This window comes from Camelus dromedarius, chromosome 4, assembly GCF_036321535.1.
Source record: "Camelus dromedarius isolate mCamDro1 chromosome 4, mCamDro1.pat, whole genome shotgun sequence".
NCBI lineage: Eukaryota > Metazoa > Chordata > Mammalia > Artiodactyla > Camelidae > Camelus > Camelus dromedarius.
Window position 1 is genome coordinate 92,468,811 of NC_087439.1, and position 19,118 is coordinate 92,487,928.

Consider the following 19,118-nt stretch of genomic DNA (forward strand, 5'->3'; position numbering starts at 1 on the left):
GGCAGGGTGACTAATGGCCTGGCTAATCCTAGCTCCAGGGCATCCAAAGAGCTTCCTGAAATAAACAGGGCAACAGACAAATGTAAGCAAAAACACTCTTCATTTCTGATTCAACTTTTGGGTCCAAGTCTTGTTTGCGCTCCGGGTTGTTGGTTAATTTCTATTGAATGCAAGCAATGAAATTAGATTCGGCTAGTTTAAAGGAGGGGGGAAGGATTGCATTGGAAGGACCTCAGAGATTTCCGCCTGGGGTGGGCAGAAATCAGAGAAGCCCAGGGGTCCCAGCCCCGGAGCTCAGGGTCCTGCCCTCCGGGTGGCCATCCACCTGGTAGTGGCTCAGCACCAAATGCTCGGAGTCTCTGGTTCCAGTGTGCTGTTCGGGCTGGAGAGTCTGACTGGCCCAGCTTTGGTTCAGGGCATCAACGCCCTGTGGCCAGCGATGACACAGCCCAGCCCTAGGAAGGGGTTGTCCCTGAAAAGGGGTTCACTGGGAGCCAGACGGGCTTCTTGGTTAGTGTCTTTGCTGAGACTGGGCATAGAAGGGTGGGGAGAGGTTACTGGCGTCTGGGAGGAAGGTGGAGCTGAAGAAGGAGGTGATGCCAGGGCCCTGTCCTTCATGGGGGCCTTTCTTGGCACCCCAGCCCTGGGGGTCTGCAAATGATGGCAGGGAGACTGAAGAGCTGGCTCTCCTGGTGGCCACGGAGGGGCTTGGGGGATGTGTAGGCTCTGGTCCATGCTTCAAGAGAATAGGATAAAAGGGGTTTGGAGAGTTTTGCACAGTTAAACCCACTCATAGGAGGTACGAGGGTGAATGGGAGGGGTCAGGTATGGGCTGGACACTGGGGGTCAGGTCTCCAGGACCAAAATCAGTGGCAGAGGGCTGGACACAGCATGGGTTTGGGGCCCATGTAGGGTCCCACATCTGGGTTTGTTCAGTAGGGTTCCAGGCTGCTTTGTGCTCCACTTGGGAACTTTGGACAGGATCCCACACACACAAAGCAAAGTTTGAACTTGAGTGTTGAATTTGAGGCATTCTGATATTGATAGGATGAGGAGCCTTTTTTGGAGGAAGAATGATGATGATGATATAGGCAGGAGGCTGGGTCCTGTGGGTTTGCAGGGTCAGACAATTTCTCCTCTGTTTTTTCTCCAGAGCTAAGGGAACAGCACGCTTCTACTCCAGCCCCGCCCTTGTCTTAGGATTCTCAGGAAAGTGATGATGAGGGAGGTGGCATGCTCCTCTGGGGATCTTAGCCCTTCCGCTACCCCCACCATGCCCTAAGCCCACAGGCCAGCTGTGGTTGACTCCTGCTGGAGACCCTGGGCAGGCCAGGGACCAGGGAATATGCCCGGCAGGGCCTGGCAAGAGGACCAGCCTGTTGGTTCCTGCCCTGCTTGACCCCAGTATATCCTAAGTCCAAGTGGGCAGTAATAGGCCCGACCTTTGAGACCATGTGGGTGTGAAAGCCAGAGAGAGTGCTGGAAGGTCAGTCCCTGGAGACCAGAGGTCAGAACAGCCCTTGCTCTCCAGGTTATTTTGGTACCTAAAAGCCTGACTGGTAGGCTTTCGCGTACAGGCTAGTTTACAACCTGCAGCTGGCCACCTGGGAGGGCGCTGGGGGCGAGAGCAGGAAGCGAGAAGCCGGCTGCTCTGAATGGGATGTGGAACCTCCCCTCTGCTGGGCCTGCACACCTGTGGCATTGTGTCTGCAGGATGTCCATGTGCAGGTTGGATGTGCGGCCCAGGGTTCTCTAGGTAGGTGGGGGTGGAAGAAACAGGGTGCAGAGGAAGGAGGATGCTGCATGGAGAAAGTGGCAGCTGAGAACTTGGGGCAAAGTCCTGCAACCCACAACCAGAGGGCTGGCGAAGTAGATGCCTGCTCCATATCGCATGCCTGCCTTGCTACATCTAATCATTCCAAACATACTTGTAAGTTGGTCTGCCATTCCCACTTGTTAGATGAGGAAACGGCAGTTCAGAGAGGTTATGGACCTTACCCAAGGTCACACACCTAGTGAGAGTCGGAGTCTGGACTTGAGCTCTGGCTTCTCTGAGTCTGTAACCAGAACTACGCTCACCTTTTGAGGCTGAATATGTGTATAAGAATTTGGAGGGGTCGGGGGAGAGATGAACATTTACGATTTAACAATGGCAACAATGGCTGCCCTTAAGTTCTTTTATTTTTAATTGAAGTATATTCAATTTACAATGTTATGTTAGTTTCTGGTGTACAGCATAGTGATTCAGTCATACATATATATATTCTTTTTCATTATAAGTTATTACAAAATGTTGAATACAAAATGTGCTATACAGTAGGAACTCGTTGTTTAAGTTCTTTTTTTTACATTGAAAATATTATTGAGATAATTGCAGATTCCCATGTAGTTGTAAGAAACAGTACAGAGAGATCCTGTATGTCCCCCAAGGACAACATCTTGCAAAACTATAGTAGGTATTGCAGCTGGGATATTGACATTCATGCAATCCACACATCTTATTCTGATGGGTGTGTGCGTGTGTGTGTGTGTGTTTAGTTCTCTATAGTTTTATCACATGTGTAGATAACTTCTTTTTGGTGCCTGTTTTCCTATTCCTTTAATATTTTTCATTGTTCTCCTCCCTGTCACAGCCCTAAGGATTTAGTTTATTGGTCCCTGGGGTGGGACACGGTAGGGAGGGGACTGGAGTTGGCCATGTTTGGAAATGTCTGGGCATAGTGTTTGGTTGACACAGTGCTGGGGGGACAGGGAAACTACATGGCACCCACAGTAAAGAAATGTCCTGCTCCAGATGTCAATCACAATTGTAGTTTAGGGTAAACTAAGATTATTCCCATTTTCAAGTGCCTTGTTTATCCTAACATGAAGCAGTTCTTTTTGACAGGAGGCACACTTCTACACTGACAGGTTGAGAAAAAAGATTAGGTTGGATGCGAAGTGTGTTATTACTGCCACCTTGATATGCCCTTAAGGTGGGGTAAACTCGGGGAGCAGAGTGTTGTTAGAGATGATTCACAGCGTGACTCACTCCAGAAGGAGGCACTGGGTGAATGTGCTCTTACAGGCGTGCCACCTCGGGGGAGGTCTCCAAGGGAACAGCTCTGCAGCCACCAGGGAACACAAAGGCATCTCTGCTCATCAGAGAAAATATGTCAGTTATGTCTCTCGGATTTAAAAACATAATATAGTTGCAACTAAGCCTGACACTCTTCCAAAAAAAGATACTTTTCATTTCCAAATGGTTTTAGATTTACAGAAAAGTTGCAAAGAAAGTACAGCGAGTTTCCCCGACACCCAGTTTCCCCTAAATGATTAACATCTCACATTAGGATGGTACATTTACCACACTGAATGAATCAATATTGAACATATTATTATTAAACCAAAGCCCATTCTTTATTCAGATTTCCTTAGTTTGTACCTAATATTCTTTTTCTGATCTAAGATCCCACATGGCATTTAGTTGTCACGTTTCCTTGGCTCCTCTTGGCTGTGACAATTTCCAGCACTTTTTCATAATTGCAGACATACTCCTAACCAGCCACAGCTTCTACCTCCCAACCCTTCCTTGTGTTCACGTTCGTGCCCATGGCTTTTCATCTCTAAAATGACGGATTCTGGAACCCAGGTATCCCTTGAGCACTAACAGGCGTAGGCAACAGTGCACCCAGGCACCTCAAGCTCAATTTGCATCAAACCAAGTTCATCTTCGTCATCGCCTTTAGGCCTGCTGTGCTCAGTAGGGCATCCTCCCCCGGAAAGCCCCACATCTGGGAGGCATCCCGACTGGTCCTGCTCCCGAATCCCCTGACTCAGAGAAGCTGTGTCTCCTGTCTGTCACCTCCTCTCTCCACCTCCAGGACCACTTCCTTGGTTCTGGCCCAAAGCAGCATTGCCTGGATTGATAAATCACTTTTTAATGTTCTATTTTTAGTCTTTTCTCCTCTGGATCATTCTCTGCCCAGATACATTAGTTCCTCTGCTTTTCAAAAACCCTTCAGTGGCGCCGGTGGGTGCCCAGGAGACAAAGTCCTTGCTCCTGTGAGGCACAGCGGCTGCTCTGGTCCTGGTGCAGCGGTCTACCCGCTCTCACCTCCCTACAACTTTGCTCACCAGCACAGCCAGATCCCTTGCCATCTTCCCAACTTGCCTAGTCGTCTCCTGCCTTTTTGTGTTTTCCTGGAAAACTCCCTTCACTCTTTGCCTTTCCATTCAAATCTCCAAACCCGGCTGAGGTCCCTCCTCCTCTGGATGGCCTCCCCTGACAACCTGACAGAGTTAATTCTTGCCCCTGCTGTACAGCCCCTCCCCCCACACCCCTAGGTTTTTGCATTTAGGTATCACACTGTATTGTAATTAATTGATACAGAATCATCAAGCTCTGTGGAGATGCAGGACCCCCTCCTCTCTGTGCCCTTATTAAGTCTGCTCCTGCTGTCATTACAAAGTATCACAGACTGGGGGCCTTAAACAACAGACATTTCTCTTCTCACAATTCTGGAGCCCAGAAGTTGGAAATCAAGGTGTCTCCAAGGTCAGTTTCTCCTGAGGCCTCTCTCCTTGGCTTGGAGATGGCTTCTCTGTGTGTCTTCACGTGGTCTTCCTTCTGAGCCTGACCGCATCCAGACTTCTTAATTCAAGGACTTAAGTTGTACTGGAGGAGGGCCCATCTCATGGCCTCATTTTTACTTGCTTACCTCCTTAAAGACCCTGTCTCCAAATATGGCCGCATTCTGAGGTCCTGGGGCATTAGGACTTCAACATATGAATGTTTGGGGGACAAGTCAGCCCATAACAAGACCCTTCTCTCTTGCTTCCTACAAGCTCCTTCGAGACTTAGCTTCCAGGGAGGCTTAGCCCTGAAGCATCAAGGACTTGGGAATCAAAAGTTCCAAGTTCAAACTCTGCCTGTCTTGCATTCCTTGAGAGAGGTGTCTGAACTTCAGGTTGAAGGGTCTTCATCTCTAGAATGAGACCATTGAGCTTGCTCTGTGGGACTTATGAGTGGACTAGAATGTCTGGTGGGTGTCGTGTAGTCAGTACGTGGGAGCCATCACTATCCTCCCCCAGCGCAGAACTTGTTGCAGTGATGGAAATGTTCTATATTTGTGCTGTCATGTGTAGTGGCTGCTAAACCACCTGCAGCTATTGAGCAGTTGAAATGTGGCTAGTATGACCGAGGAACTGAGAATTTAATTTTAATTAGTTGAAACTGAAATTGAAGTAGCCACATGTGGCCACTGGCTACAGCACTGGGCAGCCTAGCTGGGTGCACCAGGGGCGCTCTGCCTGTCCCAGAGTGTTCCTGCATTAGGCCCTGACATGCTCTGTCCCGTCTGTGAATCCATTCCCCTGGCCATGTCCTCATGCCAGATGCTACTCTGTGGCCCCTGAGGGTCTTGTTTATTTTGCTTCTGGAAAGCAGTGCTCAGTGTAGGGGGCCAGAGAGCATGCTGACCAGCAGGAATGACAGCCACTATCTCTGACAGCAGCCCTTTGAAAGGGCAAGGGGACAGTTATGCAGCCCCCTATGGATTTGGCTGACTCAGTTGGCACCAAACCCTCCTCCACCTAGCTGTTACAAAGGGCAGCAAATACTCAACTGATCTTACCTTTAACCGCCCTCCCACTCCTCCCAGTGAAGGGCTCCTCCCACCCACCAACCAGCGCGCAGTCTTAGCTGGGAAGGAGGGGCTTATTCCGAATTGCCTCTGCCTTCAGCAAAGGGATCACTCCTGGTCCTGAGTCCACTTCTCTGTCTCAGCAACCCCTCCCAGTAATCCAGGGCAGCCACCTGCCCGGATTACTTCAAAGCCTGGATCACAGGCCCCAGTTTTGTGACCTAGGCCCGCCCAGGGTTAAGATCGCTCAAGGGCTTCCTGTTGCCTTCAGGACTCAGCATAAAAGACCAAACCTCTTATCAGGTTTACACAGCCCCGTCTGACCAGCCCGCCCCTAGGCTCATCTCTTACGGTATTTTTCTTCCTTTAGGCTACAGTTTCCCTTTTTTTTCTAGAGACTTGTTCTTTCTTGCCTTCAAGCCTTCGCACAATCTAATCTCTTGGCCTAGAACACATTCCTCGGTTAGGGATAACTCCTGCTCACATTTCCTCTCTCTTTAAACATCTTTTTCTCCAGGAAGCCTTCTCAGATGGAGTTGTGTATCCCTGTTCTGGCATCCCAGAGGCCCGTGCAAGTACTTTTCTTTTCTGCATTCATGCTTGCATTCATCCGCTCCCCGAACTGTTTGCCGTGCAATTAACTGCTAAATGCCGGACGCTGCTTTAGATGCTGGTGACACAATGCAGGGCAAGAAAGACATGGTCCCGGGCCTAGGTCACTCGCATTCATGAACGGGAAGATTAAAGATTTTTAAAAAATGAACACAGAAATTAAAAAAATACAAATTGTGTCCCAGGAAGAAAACAAACAGACGCTAAAACCGGGGGCCCAGTCACCACCGGTGGGGGCAAACGGGGGCCGGGGCGCGGCGCCACCTCCGGCTGCGCGCGCCGCCGGCAGGGGGCGCGGAGGGGCGGAATGGGAGACCGCTACCCGGCCCCGCCCCTCCAAGCCCCGCCCCCGGCCCGACCTGGCCCCGCCCCCGCCCGCTGTGCGCGCGCTGGCCCGGCAGCATGGCGGCGGCGGCGGGCGCCCCTCCGCCGGGTCCGCCGCAGCCACCTCCGCCGCCGCCGCCTGAGGAGTCGTCCGACAGCGAGCCCGAGGCGGAGCCTGGCTCCCCGCAGAAGCTCATCCGCAAGGTGTCCACGTCGGGCCAGATCCGCCAGAAGGTGAGCCCGCGGCGGCGGCCCGGGCGCGCGCCCCTCACGCCGCTACAGCCCCGTGAGGCCCGCAGCCCGGCCGGAGCAGCCGCCCAGGCCCGGCCCGGCCCGGCCTAAGGTCCCGCCGGGCGCCGCTGCCCGGACGGAGCGCGCTCCGCGGGGTAACGGGCCGGGCGCCCGGGCTGAGCGCGCCCCCCGGCGGGGCGGCGGCGGGGACCCGCGGCCGGGGCGCAGGTGGGCGCTGCGCGGGGCCGGGCGGGCGGGGCGCTGGGCGCGGTGGGCCGCGAGGAAGCCCCGCGCTGAGAGGACCGGGAGGGACAGGCCTACAGGCTGGGGGGCGAGCGCACCAGAAATGGGGCCCCTGGCTGCTCCCAGCCGGCGAGCGCTCCCAGACCCCAGGTTCTGCACCTTTCTGAGGACCGATCGGGCTATTTCCCGCTGGGTGCTCTGCACTCACCTGTGGTCCCCTGAGAAATCCAGCTGGACCCCGCCAGGGTTTTCGTGCGGGAAAGGGCAGGGATGCGCGCGTTCTATGCCGGTCTCCCCTCCCTCCTCGGGAAAGCAGGAGAGGGGGCCGTTCCCGGCTGCGCACCCGCTTGGCACCCCACTCTCCATGGAGAACTCCAGACGCTAAGTATTAGCTGCAGAAAGACGCATTTCCTTTCTGCAGGAGTAAAGTTGCACCCTTTGTTTTCCCATTGCGGTTTCTGTTGAAAACTGCTTTTGGGTTTTGCTACAGGTGATCCCTCTCTGTGAGCACCTTTCTGGGGCAGGTGGTTGGACAGGTGGCTGAAGGCAGGCTGGGTCTGTGGGCAGCCGGGGCAGATCCAGCTGGCACAGACTTTCTCATCCTGCTGCAGTGCGCTTTTCCTCCAGGGCCAGTGAGTTCAGCGGGTACTTTTGGCGTGGGAACCATTTCTTGCTTTATCTTCTGTTAGCCTCTGATACCTGCAGTGGGGTAATCTTTGGTCCTAACTTTACAAACAGGTTTGTTGTGAAGTGCTCCGGTTATTCAGCAAATAGGTATTGGACACTTGCTTTGTTCCGAGTATGACAGTAATAGTAATAGTTATAATAATAGCAATTCTTCAGTGCTTATTCTGTGCCAAGGACTTTAATTGGGTTAACTTGACAGCACTTACTGACTCACTGAGCACCGGTGATAACCCATTGAGTTGAGTGTTGTCTGTCTCCCCCTTCTTTGGGATTGAAAATTGAGGTGGAGGGGGCAAGTGATCTGCCAAGGGTGTCATGGGTAGTCTCTGTGGATCTGGATCTGAACTACCATCAGGATCCCAAGATGGAAGACAGTTTCTCCACTGAGGGATTTCCAGCCTGTAAGAGATGGACGCCTGTGCACATGACGTATGACATAGTAAGTGCTGTGGAAGCTCAGAGGGCTGAGAATCCAACCACCCTGGGAGGCAAGGATGAGGAGGTACCCTGTAAAGAGGCAGGATTTTGAGGGAAAGAGTTTGTCAGGCTAAGTGAGGAAGGGATAATGTTGTAGCTAAAGGTTTTGGCACACCTGGGAATGGTCAGAAGGTGAATGGGTCAGGTTGAGAGGAATGAGGAAGAGGCTCCAGGTAGATCAGGCTGGATTTTGAAAGGATAGCCCTGGAGTTGGGTTTTTGGCCTTAGGCAAGATGGAACCACAGAGGGTTATTCAAAGCATGAGAGTGATGGGTCAGATGTACTTTTAGGAAGAGCTCCAGGTAGCCCTAACCGGTACTGATAGGAGTTGTTCTCTCTTGTTGCTCAGTCCTCACGCATGGTATGTGCCCAGTGTGGGGCAGATCATGTGATTTACGACTAAGATTTGCTCTCTCAGAGAATCCAGTGCTTGTACAGAATTCTGTTCTTCAGGAGGCACCCCCCCTCAAAAAAAAACAATAGCTGCTATACCAGCTGTTCTAGCTGAGGAGGAGTGATGGGTAGAGTGTTAAAAATACACCCTGAGGACTTGATTTTCTGAATTCTGTCACATCTGCTGTACAAATAGCTTAAAGCTGATTTTTCTTTTGGGTTGTTAGAGATTGTCAGAATGTGAGGTTTGCTGTGTGTGCAGTAGCTCCCAACCCTTCTCCCCATCTGCCCCTTTTAAAGCAGATAAGCCATTCAGAAAATTCCTCTGGTATATGTGGTACACAAGGGGAATATCCAGCATGGTGTAGGGTATCATTCTGAGCCCCAAAAGGAACCACGCACTTCAAGTATTTAAAACAGAGGGAGTTTGGTATAGAGGAGTGGTCCCACAGGTGATGAAGAATTGAGGAGACAGTGGGCTGTGAGGCAACCCTGCGATGAGGCAACAAACAGGAAACCACTGCCACCCTGAAGCTAGAGGACAAGGGGAGGAGGCAGCATATCAGACGCCAGGAGCAGCTGTCATTCGCCAGAGCTGGAACCACCCTGGGTCATCTGGCGGGGGCTGGCGCCTTGGGAGGGCACTGCAGCTGCTGGAGACGCGTGCCGTCCCCCTCCTGTTTGGGAAGCCCAGCCTGCAGGGATTAGTCCCTCTGCAATTTGGAACAGAGCTGAAGAGTGAAGAATGGACCTAAGGACAAGCTGGCCCAGTACCAGAGCTGTATGTATGTCAAGTTTTTGAAATATTAGTCCAGTGCAAGCTAGAGCTGTCTTAATGGAAAAAGAAAAGGAAGTATCTTACAACAGTGCTTCTCAAATTTTTACGTGCAGACACATCCCCTGGGGATCTTGTTAAAATACAGATTCCGGGTAAGTAAGTCTGGCATGGGGCTTGGGATTCTGCATTTATCACCTCCCAGGAGATGCTGTTGTTGCTGCTGGTCCGTGGACTGGACTTTGAGAAACAAGCCCTTAATGACATATGTGTAAAGAGAAGGCTTACCAAACCCCAAATAAATCTTTAGTTTATGAGGTTCTTTTAAAATGTTTTCAATAACTCACAGTCTTTTAGCATACTGACAGTGTGATGTGTGTAGATTTGGATTGGTTGTTTATTGGTTTAGCAGTTCATGTATGTCTGATATTTTCATATGTTCCAACTGTCCGCAGCAAACACACTGCTTCATTTCCTTACTGTAGTACACAGTAATGATTCTGTAGGACCATGTAGCTAGGGTGGAACAAAGAAAATGGAGCTAATACACTGGTAAATAAATTTACTGACACATTATATTTTTAAACTTGAGTAAAGTGTGATTCTGTGAAGCTCATCAGTAAAGATAGAGTTTAATTTATTTAAAAGTCTAAAAAAATTTAATATTTTTGGCTTGGTGCATTAAAGTGCTTATATTCCTGATTTCACATTTAAAGTATTTTTTTCCATTGTGAGATGAAGACGGGCAGAAGTTAGGTAAAAGTTTCAACTTGTAAAAGACTTAAAAAAACAGCTTTATTAAGATAGACTTCACATACACGGTTCACTCTTTTAAAGTGTACAGTTCAGTGGTTTTCAGTATATTCACGATTGTGCAACCATTTACCACAGTCAATTTTAGAACATTTTCATCTCCCCAAAAAAGAAACCCCATAACCATTAGCATTCACTCCCCATTTCCTCCTGACTATCTCAGCCTTAGGCAGTTGCTAATCTGCTTTCTATTTTATGGACTTGCCGATACTGGACATTTCATATAAATATAATCATGCAGTATGTGCCCTTTGGCTTCCTTCACTTAGTGTGTGTTCAGAGTTCATCCATTTTGTAGTTTGTGCCAGGACTTCTTTTTACTGGTGACTAATACACCATTGTTTAGGTATACTACATTTTGTTTACGTTCGTCAGTTGATGAACATTTGGGTTATTTCCAATTTTTGGCTATTCTGGACAATGCTGCTGTGAACATTCACGTATATATTTTTGTGTGGATACGCGTTTCATTTCTTGTGCATATTTACCTAGGAGTGGATTTGCTGGGTCACATGGTAACTCTCTGCTTAAGTTTTGGGAAACTACGAGCCTGTTTTCCAAAGTGTCTGCACCATTTTTCATTTCTTCTAGCTAATTGTGAGGGATCCAGTTTCTCTACATCTTCAGTTGTTATATCATTTTGATTATAGCTATCCTAGAGTGTGTGAAATGGTGTAAAGGTTTTTTAAAGCTAGGGTGTAATAGTATTTAAGAGTCTAAACTTTGGTGTTGTGTGAAGTTGAGTCACATTCTGCGCTCCTGCTGAGTCGTGTGATCACGAACAAGTCTCTAAGCCTCTCAAAACTTGGTTTTCTCATCTGTAAACAGGGAAGATACTAGTTCTTGGGTAGGCAGTGGTGACAATAAATGTTAGGTGTGTGTTCCTGAGCCTCAGCCTCCATATTAGCAAAATAGAAATGATAACAATAGTTCTCAGATCTGTAAAAATAGAGATGATGATGATAATTCATAGAATTAAATGTGGTAATCTACGTACAGCCCTTAGCACAGTTCCTGGCATAGTAGAAGCATTCAACAAATGGTTGCTTTTACGATTGTTTGTCTTTCTGATTGTTCACTTTTTGTATCTCAAATAGTAGCCTTCCCCCTCCAAACTCCTCCCCGCCCAGCTCAAGCTGATCTGAGTGAGTCTCCATGTCTAGCAGCTAGACTAGCAAATAAAAACAAATCTGGCCGACAACTCACAGAGAACGTCTTTTTAAAAAATTGTTAATTTATTGAATACTAGTGAGAATACCATGGGCTAAGTGTTATTTTCCTTATTTCACAGATTCAGTTTAACTCAGCAAATATTAGAGACCTTAAAATTGTTCAGTGCGCTGGGCACTTGGGGTACCTTCCTGAACAACAAAAGACATTCCTAGAATTAACAGTCTGAAGACAAGACAGATATTAATAGAATAGCCACATAGTTAGTGTGGAGTTGTTTTGGTGATGGGTGGACTCTAAATCTAATGTCTGGTGTCTTTGGAAAAGAGAGGCGAGGAAGATTTGGACACAGAAGAACACAAGAGAAAAAGATCATGTGAAAACAGAGCCAGAGGTTAGAGTTACGCCGCCGTCACAAACCAGGGACTGGGTGGGGCCGCTAGAAGAGGTAATAGATGGACTCTCCCCTGGATCCCTTAGGGAGAATGTGGCCCTACTGACACCTTAATTTCGGACTTTTAGCCTTCTGAACAAATTTCTGCTGTTTAAGCCTCCCTAGGTTATGGGACAGCCTCAGGAAACTAACACAGGGCACACACTAACTCTGAAGGGGAGGCTGAGGGGCAGAGCTCTGCACGGCAGTCAGGAATGCCTGGAGGGGCTGAGGTATTAGGCTCCGCCAAAAGGCAGCAGTCCTGGGTGCGCTCCCTTAATTTGGGTTGGGATCCCAAAAAGCCACTTCCAAGGAATGAGGAGGATTAAAAGTAGGACTTCCAAAGGGTGTCATGTCTCTGAAATGAAGGTCAGCTTGCTCAGAGTGCTGCTGTCTCCAGGTGCCTAGCAGAAACAACTCCAGTGCTTGTAGAGGGAGAGGACATCATTCCATCCTCCAGGGACTGCCACGAGCCGGGCTGTAAATGCAGTGTTCTGTGTACAGTGAAAAACAGACACACGGGGAAGCAGGGCTGCGTGAATTAAAACCAATGGAAACAACAGACTATAAAACAGGTTGACAGGGGCTCTAGATATCAGATGCAGACTTGAAAACAACTATACTGACTTATGTTTAAGGAGATAAAAGACCAGAGATTGAGAGTTTTGGTAGAGAACTAGAAACTAAAAAAGAACCAAATGAAAATTCTAAAACTGAAAAATGTAATAAAGTTAAGTTCTCAAAGGAAGCATGGATTAGACACCATTGAAGAAAGAATTTAGTGGCCCAGAAGATAACTCGAAAGAAAATACCCACAAGGAAGCCTGGAGACACTACAGAAAAAAGATGGGGAAATTAGAAGACAGGGCAGGAGGTAGAGACAACAGTGAGGAGGTCTTTTATGAGAAAATTGGGCAGAAACAACATTTGTAAAACTAGTGCCTGAGAATTTCTCACAACCATTAAAAGTGCCACCCACAGATTCAGTAGCCTTGTGAACACAAAACCACACCTATTACTTCTTAATATAACTGCTGAAAACCATAGATGAAGAAGAGAAGGGGACTTGAAAGCAACTGGAGACAGATTACCCTCAAAAGAGCAACAGTTAGATTGACAGCTGTGTTCTTAACAGAACCCACGGAAAGCAGAAGGCAACTGAAATTTAAGGGCTGAAAGAAACTGCTAACTCTGAATACTTTATTCAGCCAAAATATCCTTCTGAAATGAAGACTTTTTCAAATAAACAAAACCATTTTTTTTGTGTGTGCATATCCATAATAAAGGAAACATTGAGGGGTGTTTTTTGTTTGTGTCTGGCTGAAGGAAAATGATCTCAGGGGAAAGATTAGTGTTTTAAGAAGGAATGAAGAACAACAGAAAGGATGTCTATGTGGAAAACACCAAATGATTATTAACTGAAAATTAATTATGTCTTTGGGTTTAAAACATATATAGAATTAAAATATGTAGCAATGGTTGTAAGTCAGAAATGAGGTAAATGGAATAAAACTGTTTAGCGTTTTCCTTTTATTTCCAGGAAAAAGAAAAAAGGAACCAGTTTCTGTTAGACAATTCAGGGATACATGTTTTTATCTGTGAGACAGCCACTAAATTGTGAAAGACTATATGCTATCTAAAGTGAAAGACAAGAGAAATTGAATAGTAAGAAATTCTAAATCTGAAAGAAGGCAAGAAAGGAGGGAGAAGAGAACATTGAACAAGTGGAACCAAGAGAAAGCAAAAAGTGAGGAGACAGACTTAAATCCCAGTAAATCAGTGATCACATTTAATGTTAGTGGACTTGAATGCTCCATTTAAAGGGCAGAGATTGTCAGACAGGTAAGAAAACAAAACCTGACTAGGCTGTTTAAGAGAGACATATTTAAAACCAAAGGATATAAAAAATAGAAAGTAAAAGAATGAGAAAAAATAGTATGCATACACCAGCCAAGAGAGAGTTACTATAGTATTTTAATATTAGACAAAGTAGGCTTTGAAGGCAGAATTTGTTATTAGAGATAAAGATATGATACTGATAAATGATAAAAGGTTTATTTCAGATATAATAATTTAAAATCCATATATGCTTAATAATGTAACTTCAAAATATTTAGAGGAAAATTAATACAACTATAATGGAAAGAAACAAATTTATGATCATAGTGGGATATTTTAACACACCTGTTTCAGATGCTGTTTTCATCTATGTTCATAAGCAGACAAATTTGTAAAATTATAGAAAAATTGAACAATAAAGTACTAAACTTGACCTAATGGATGCATATAGAACACTGTACTGAGCAGTTACAGAATTGAAATTCTTTTCTAAAGCACAAGATGCATTGGTCAAAATTCACTGTGTGCTGGCCACAAGGCAATTCTCAACAAATTTCAAAGCACTGAAATTATGCAGACTGTGTTCTCCAACAACAGTGGAATTAAGCTAAAAGTCAATAAAATGAAAATCCCCATGTATCTGGAAATTTAGAAATTCATTTCTAAATAACTTATGAGTCAAAGAAGGCTAGAAAATATTTTGAGTTGAATGATAGCAGAAATATATGACATATAGCTAATAGGTACAACTGAAGTCATGTTTAGAGGGAAGTTTATAGATTTATATGCATTTATATTACAAAAGAAGACTGCTGAAAATCTATATCCTAGGCTGTGTATCAGATGGTTAGCAACAAGTTAAACTCAAAGAAAACAGAATGAAGGAAATAATGAAGAGCAGAATTTAATGAAATGGAAAACATTCATTAGAAAGGATAAACAAAGGCAAAAATAGATTTTTTGAAAAATCTGGTAAAATTGACAGACCTCAGCAGGAGTAATCAAGAAAAAATAGAGAAGGCAAATAGTTAATGTTAGGAATGAAAAAGGGACATCACTGATGATCCTATAGATGCTAAAAAGGGTAAGAAGATATTATAGACAACTTTATGCAAGTAGGTTTGAAAATTTAGATGAAGTGGATAAATTCCTAGAAAAATAACTTAAAACTGATACAGAAATAGAAAATACAAATTGTTTTCTAACTATTAAAGATGCTGTATCTATAATTTAAAGTCTTCCCACAAGGAAAACTGTAGGCCCAGTTGACTTTATTAGTAAATTCTAAGCATTTAAGGAAGAAATAACACCAGTTTTACATAAAGTCTTATAGGAAATAGAAAAAGAGGGAACACTCCATATCTCTTTTTATGAGACCAGCAAAACTTCAGTGCTATAAAACCTGGTAAGTTCATTACAAGAAAGGACGGTTACAGTCCAGTATTACTAACAAGCATAGGTGAAAAATCCGAAGCAAAATCTCAATAGGTATGTTAACCAAACTGATCACCTGGACCCCTGTGGGGACCCCGGTCCAGGCTGGGACAGCCGGTAACAAAACCGATGCTCATTCACACAGCCAGTAGCAACACCGATGCTGAGGCTGGAACAGCACAAGCTTTCATTCAGTGGCCACAGAATGGAGAAGTGGGAACTTAGTTTGCAAATCAACTTCTCAGCTGAGACACCGTATATGGGAGGGTGTGGGTAAAAAGGGAGGGCGCTGAGTGAAGAGAGGGAGGGAGGAATATTCTTGAGAACAGAGGTGTGGTTAGGGCCCAGAACTGAGGCAACACTCCTTTTCAGTCCTTGTATGGGCTCTTCTGGTTGTTGTCATGGCACCTGTCAACTGTCATGGTCCTGGTGAGTGTGTCACTTAGCAGCTAATGTATCACAGTGAACATATGATGAGGCTCGAGGTCTACTGGAGGTTGGATCTTCCACCATCTTGGGCTCAGTTGGTTCTAACCAGTTCTGGTGGGCTCTTGTTTTTCTCTTCTGGTGGTTTTGTGTAAGGCAAGGATGACACTTCCTAGTTTACGGTCCTTCAGGGAAGTGGGGGAGTTAGAGCTCTGGGCTAACAGCCATGGTAACAGATACAGGAGAAACATTTTGATAAAATTCAGCACTCATTCATACTCAGATTGTAAGGAGGAGAGGGATGTCAGCAAACTTTTTCTGTAAAGGACCAAATAATAAACATTGACGACTTTGGCTATATATAGTTCCTGTGGTAACTACTTAACTCTGCATGGTAGTGTAAGAGCAGCCACAGGCAATGTGGGCATAGCTGTGTTTTTACAAAAATAGGTCATGGGCTGGGTTTGCTCATGGACTGTACTTTGCCCAGCCCTGGAATAGGGAAGCCTTAATCTAATTGAGAGTCTCTGCAGAAACAGCCAACCTCATGCTTAGTGGTAAATGCTGATATTTCCCCTTGAGATGGAAACAAGAAATACATGTCCACCATTACCACGCTGAAGTAATGTGAGAAAAAGAAAGAAAAAGTATAAGGATTGGAAAGGAAGAAAAAAGATCATTATTTGCAGATGATATAATTATTTTCTTAAGTCTACAAGTATGAAGATAAGTTACAGTAAGTAAACAAGTATAGCAGTATAGCAGGGTTGCCGGATACAAGGGTAGTGTACAAAAATCTGTTACATTTCTGTGTGCTATAGTAAAAGATACAATTGTTCTTTGTCCCTGATTCCTGGCACGGATCTCCTGAGTGATTGGAGTGTCTTTTGTTATTTATAATGAGCTCCTTTTTTTTTTTTTTTTTTTTGGTTTGTTTGTTTTTGTTGTTTGCTGGGGAGGTAATTAGGTTTGTTTGTTTATTTTTAGAGGAGGTTCTGGGGATTGAACCCAGGACCTTGTTCATGCGCTTTACCACTTGAGCTATACCCTCTGTCTCTACAAGCACCTGAATTCTTGCTAATGAGGTAACTCAAGTTGGGGCCCCAGGATAGCTTCATCTGGATGGGGGGTGGTCAGCAGAAAGACCAAACAAGTGGTTACTTTCAGCTTTATCCCTTAATTCCTAGGAGTGCAGTGGGGCTGGAGGTTGAGTTATATAAACTCTTGAACAAGGAGATTTGAGGAGTTTCTGGCTTAGTGAATGCATTAATATGCTGGGAGGGTGGCACACCCAGAGAGGGCTTGGATGCTCTGCCCCGAGTCCCTCCTAGCTTGCCGTCTCTTCCATTCAGTGTCTCTTCCAGGTGTCAGTAAGGATGTGGAGCAAAGCAATGCCCATCTGCTCTTGGTGGGAGTATTAAATTGGGAGCACCACTTAGAAGACATTTTGGCAGTGTCTGTTAAAGTTGAAGAAATGTATATCCTGTGTTTCAGCAATTCTACTTCTATATATTTAATAGTGTATGTAAGCAAATGTACTCCTCTAAGAGGCATGTACAAGATTATTACTACTGTATTATTTGCAACAGCTCAAAAGTGGAAGCAACCCAGATGTCTGTCAGTAGTAGAATGGGTAAATTATAGTATGTTCTTACAAGAGAATGCTGTGCATCAGCGAAAATGAACCACTGCTACCTGCTGATACAAGGACTAATCACAGCATTAATGCTGTCTGACCCAAAAAGCTAGGCATTAAAGGATACATTCTGTATGATTCTGTTCATATCCAGTTCAGAACACTGAGGTGTTTAGGCTTGCCTGCTTGTGTCCTGCATGCGAGGAAAACGATTACCAGGGAGGTCTGGGTAATGGGAAGAGATGGGGAGTGACTGGATGGTCCTTGAGAGAGGGAGCTTCTGCAGTGCTGGTAGCTTGCCTCCTGACCTGGGTGGTGGTCAGCTGGGTTCTCAGTTTGTGATAATTGTACACTTCTGTTTTGTGGACTTTGTGCTGTTTTGTAATGAAAAAGATTTGTTGTTGTTGAGGTATAGTTGATTTACAATATTAGTTTTGGGTGTACAACATGGTGATTTAGTTTTTTACAGATTATACTCTGTTTAAAGTTATTATAGAATACTGGCTATATTCCCTGTGCTGTACTGAAAAGATTTTTTAAAAAAAAGATTAATAAAAGAATTAGGAGGAGGTAGCTGGTCAAAGAGATGTGCAAAGGCCCTGTGGCTAGAGGGTACTTGGGGGAAATCAAGAGGCTGAAAGAAAGTGAGTGTGGACAGAATTAGCAAGAGTCATGGAGACCCTGACTGTGACATAAGGGAGCTGGGTAGAGGCCACATGAGGGAGCTCTGTAATAGTGGCCTACTACTGCTTTAAGATTTTAGGAAGTGAGATATCTGATCCAGGTTGGAAAGATTGCTCTGGCTGTGTTGTGGCTGCCTGAGTGGATGCTGGCTGACCCATGTGGTGAGAGATGATGGCAGCCTGGGCTGGGATTGTGGTGGTGGTGATGGAGGGAGTTGGATTGGACATTGTGAGGACTCGGTGGTGGTTTGCTGGGGTGTTGGAGAAGAGGAGGCATGTTGTTCACGTGAGTGCTGGATAATGGCATTCTTCTCTCAGATGAGGAGCTGTGGTTGGGGACCAACTCTGGGGCTTCTGCTCTCACTGAGCTCTGCTGCGTGGTGTCCAGGATCTTGTTATCTTCAACTCTGCCAGTTTCACAGATGAGGGACACAAACTCAGAGCAGTAAGGTGCTTGCAGGTGTGCCCTGAGGCCACCTGGGTCTCGTAGATTCCAGATCGCACCTCTTCCCCGTGTCCTGTGCAGCCCCATAACAGTCATGTGGAAGCATGGTTCTTCTGAGCCTGGGAGTGAGACTAGTGGACAGTGGAAGGGGGCCAGGGCAGATTCTGGGGCCACTGGCTCTTAGGAAGTGGGCAGAGGAGGAGGACCAGCCTGAGAAGGAAGTCAGTAGGAGAGGCAGGCAAGGGAGGGACGGGGAAGATGTCAGTGCTTTCAGCACTAACTTTATTGTTACTTTGGTATATCCTTCTGGGCTATTTTTCTGGGTATGTTTAGTTGAAATGAAACTATATGTAAGTTTTCACTTTAATGTTACAAGCATTTCTCCATATTATTAAAATTTTTTTTCTTATCTTTTTGTAATGCTTGTTGCTTATGCAAATGTATGCTTATGTTTCAGAAGAATATCTTTGCAAGGATAGCTCTTTAGGATTTTATTATGAAAATTAAAGAATAAAAGTACAGTGCATACCTATTTTCTACTGAGATTCAGTAATTGTTAACATATTGCCAAATATGCTTTACCTATATGTATTGAATATAATTTGCTAAACTTTCTGAAAGTAATTTGTAGGTGTCACAACAGTTTACTCCTAAATTGCTCAACATGTATCTTCTAAAAATGACATTTCCTGTGTACCATTATTACACCTAAACTCCTACAAGTAAGGACTCCTGAAAATAAGAACATTGTCCTATATACCATTATTACACCTAAGAAATTAATTCTAATTTTCTAATATCTAATATTTGCATCTTTTTAGACTTCCCCTGTTGAACCGAACATTCCTTTTATAGCCTCCCTTTTGGGAACCA

The 19,118-nt window shown here is 45.6% G+C and overlaps 1 protein-coding gene across 4 annotated transcripts in view; it reads left to right on the plus strand.

Annotated features, from left to right (window-relative positions):
* The first annotated feature begins 6,619 nt into the window (after window positions 1–6,619).
* DGKD (diacylglycerol kinase delta) overlaps window positions 6,620–19,118 on the plus strand; it is a 102,034-nt gene continuing 89,535 nt past the window's right edge. The window contains exon 1 of one of the 4 annotated variants that reach the window (XM_031452442.2): window positions 6,620–6,794. In XM_031452442.2, coding sequence (XP_031308302.2) covers window positions 6,639–6,794 — 156 coding nt within the window. In that variant the 5' untranslated portion in view covers window positions 6,620–6,638. Of the gene's footprint in view, window positions 6,795–8,886; window positions 9,377–19,118 lie in introns of those variants that run through there. The other 3 variants (XM_064485273.1, XM_064485276.1, XM_064485274.1) reach the window with 3 other exon arrangements.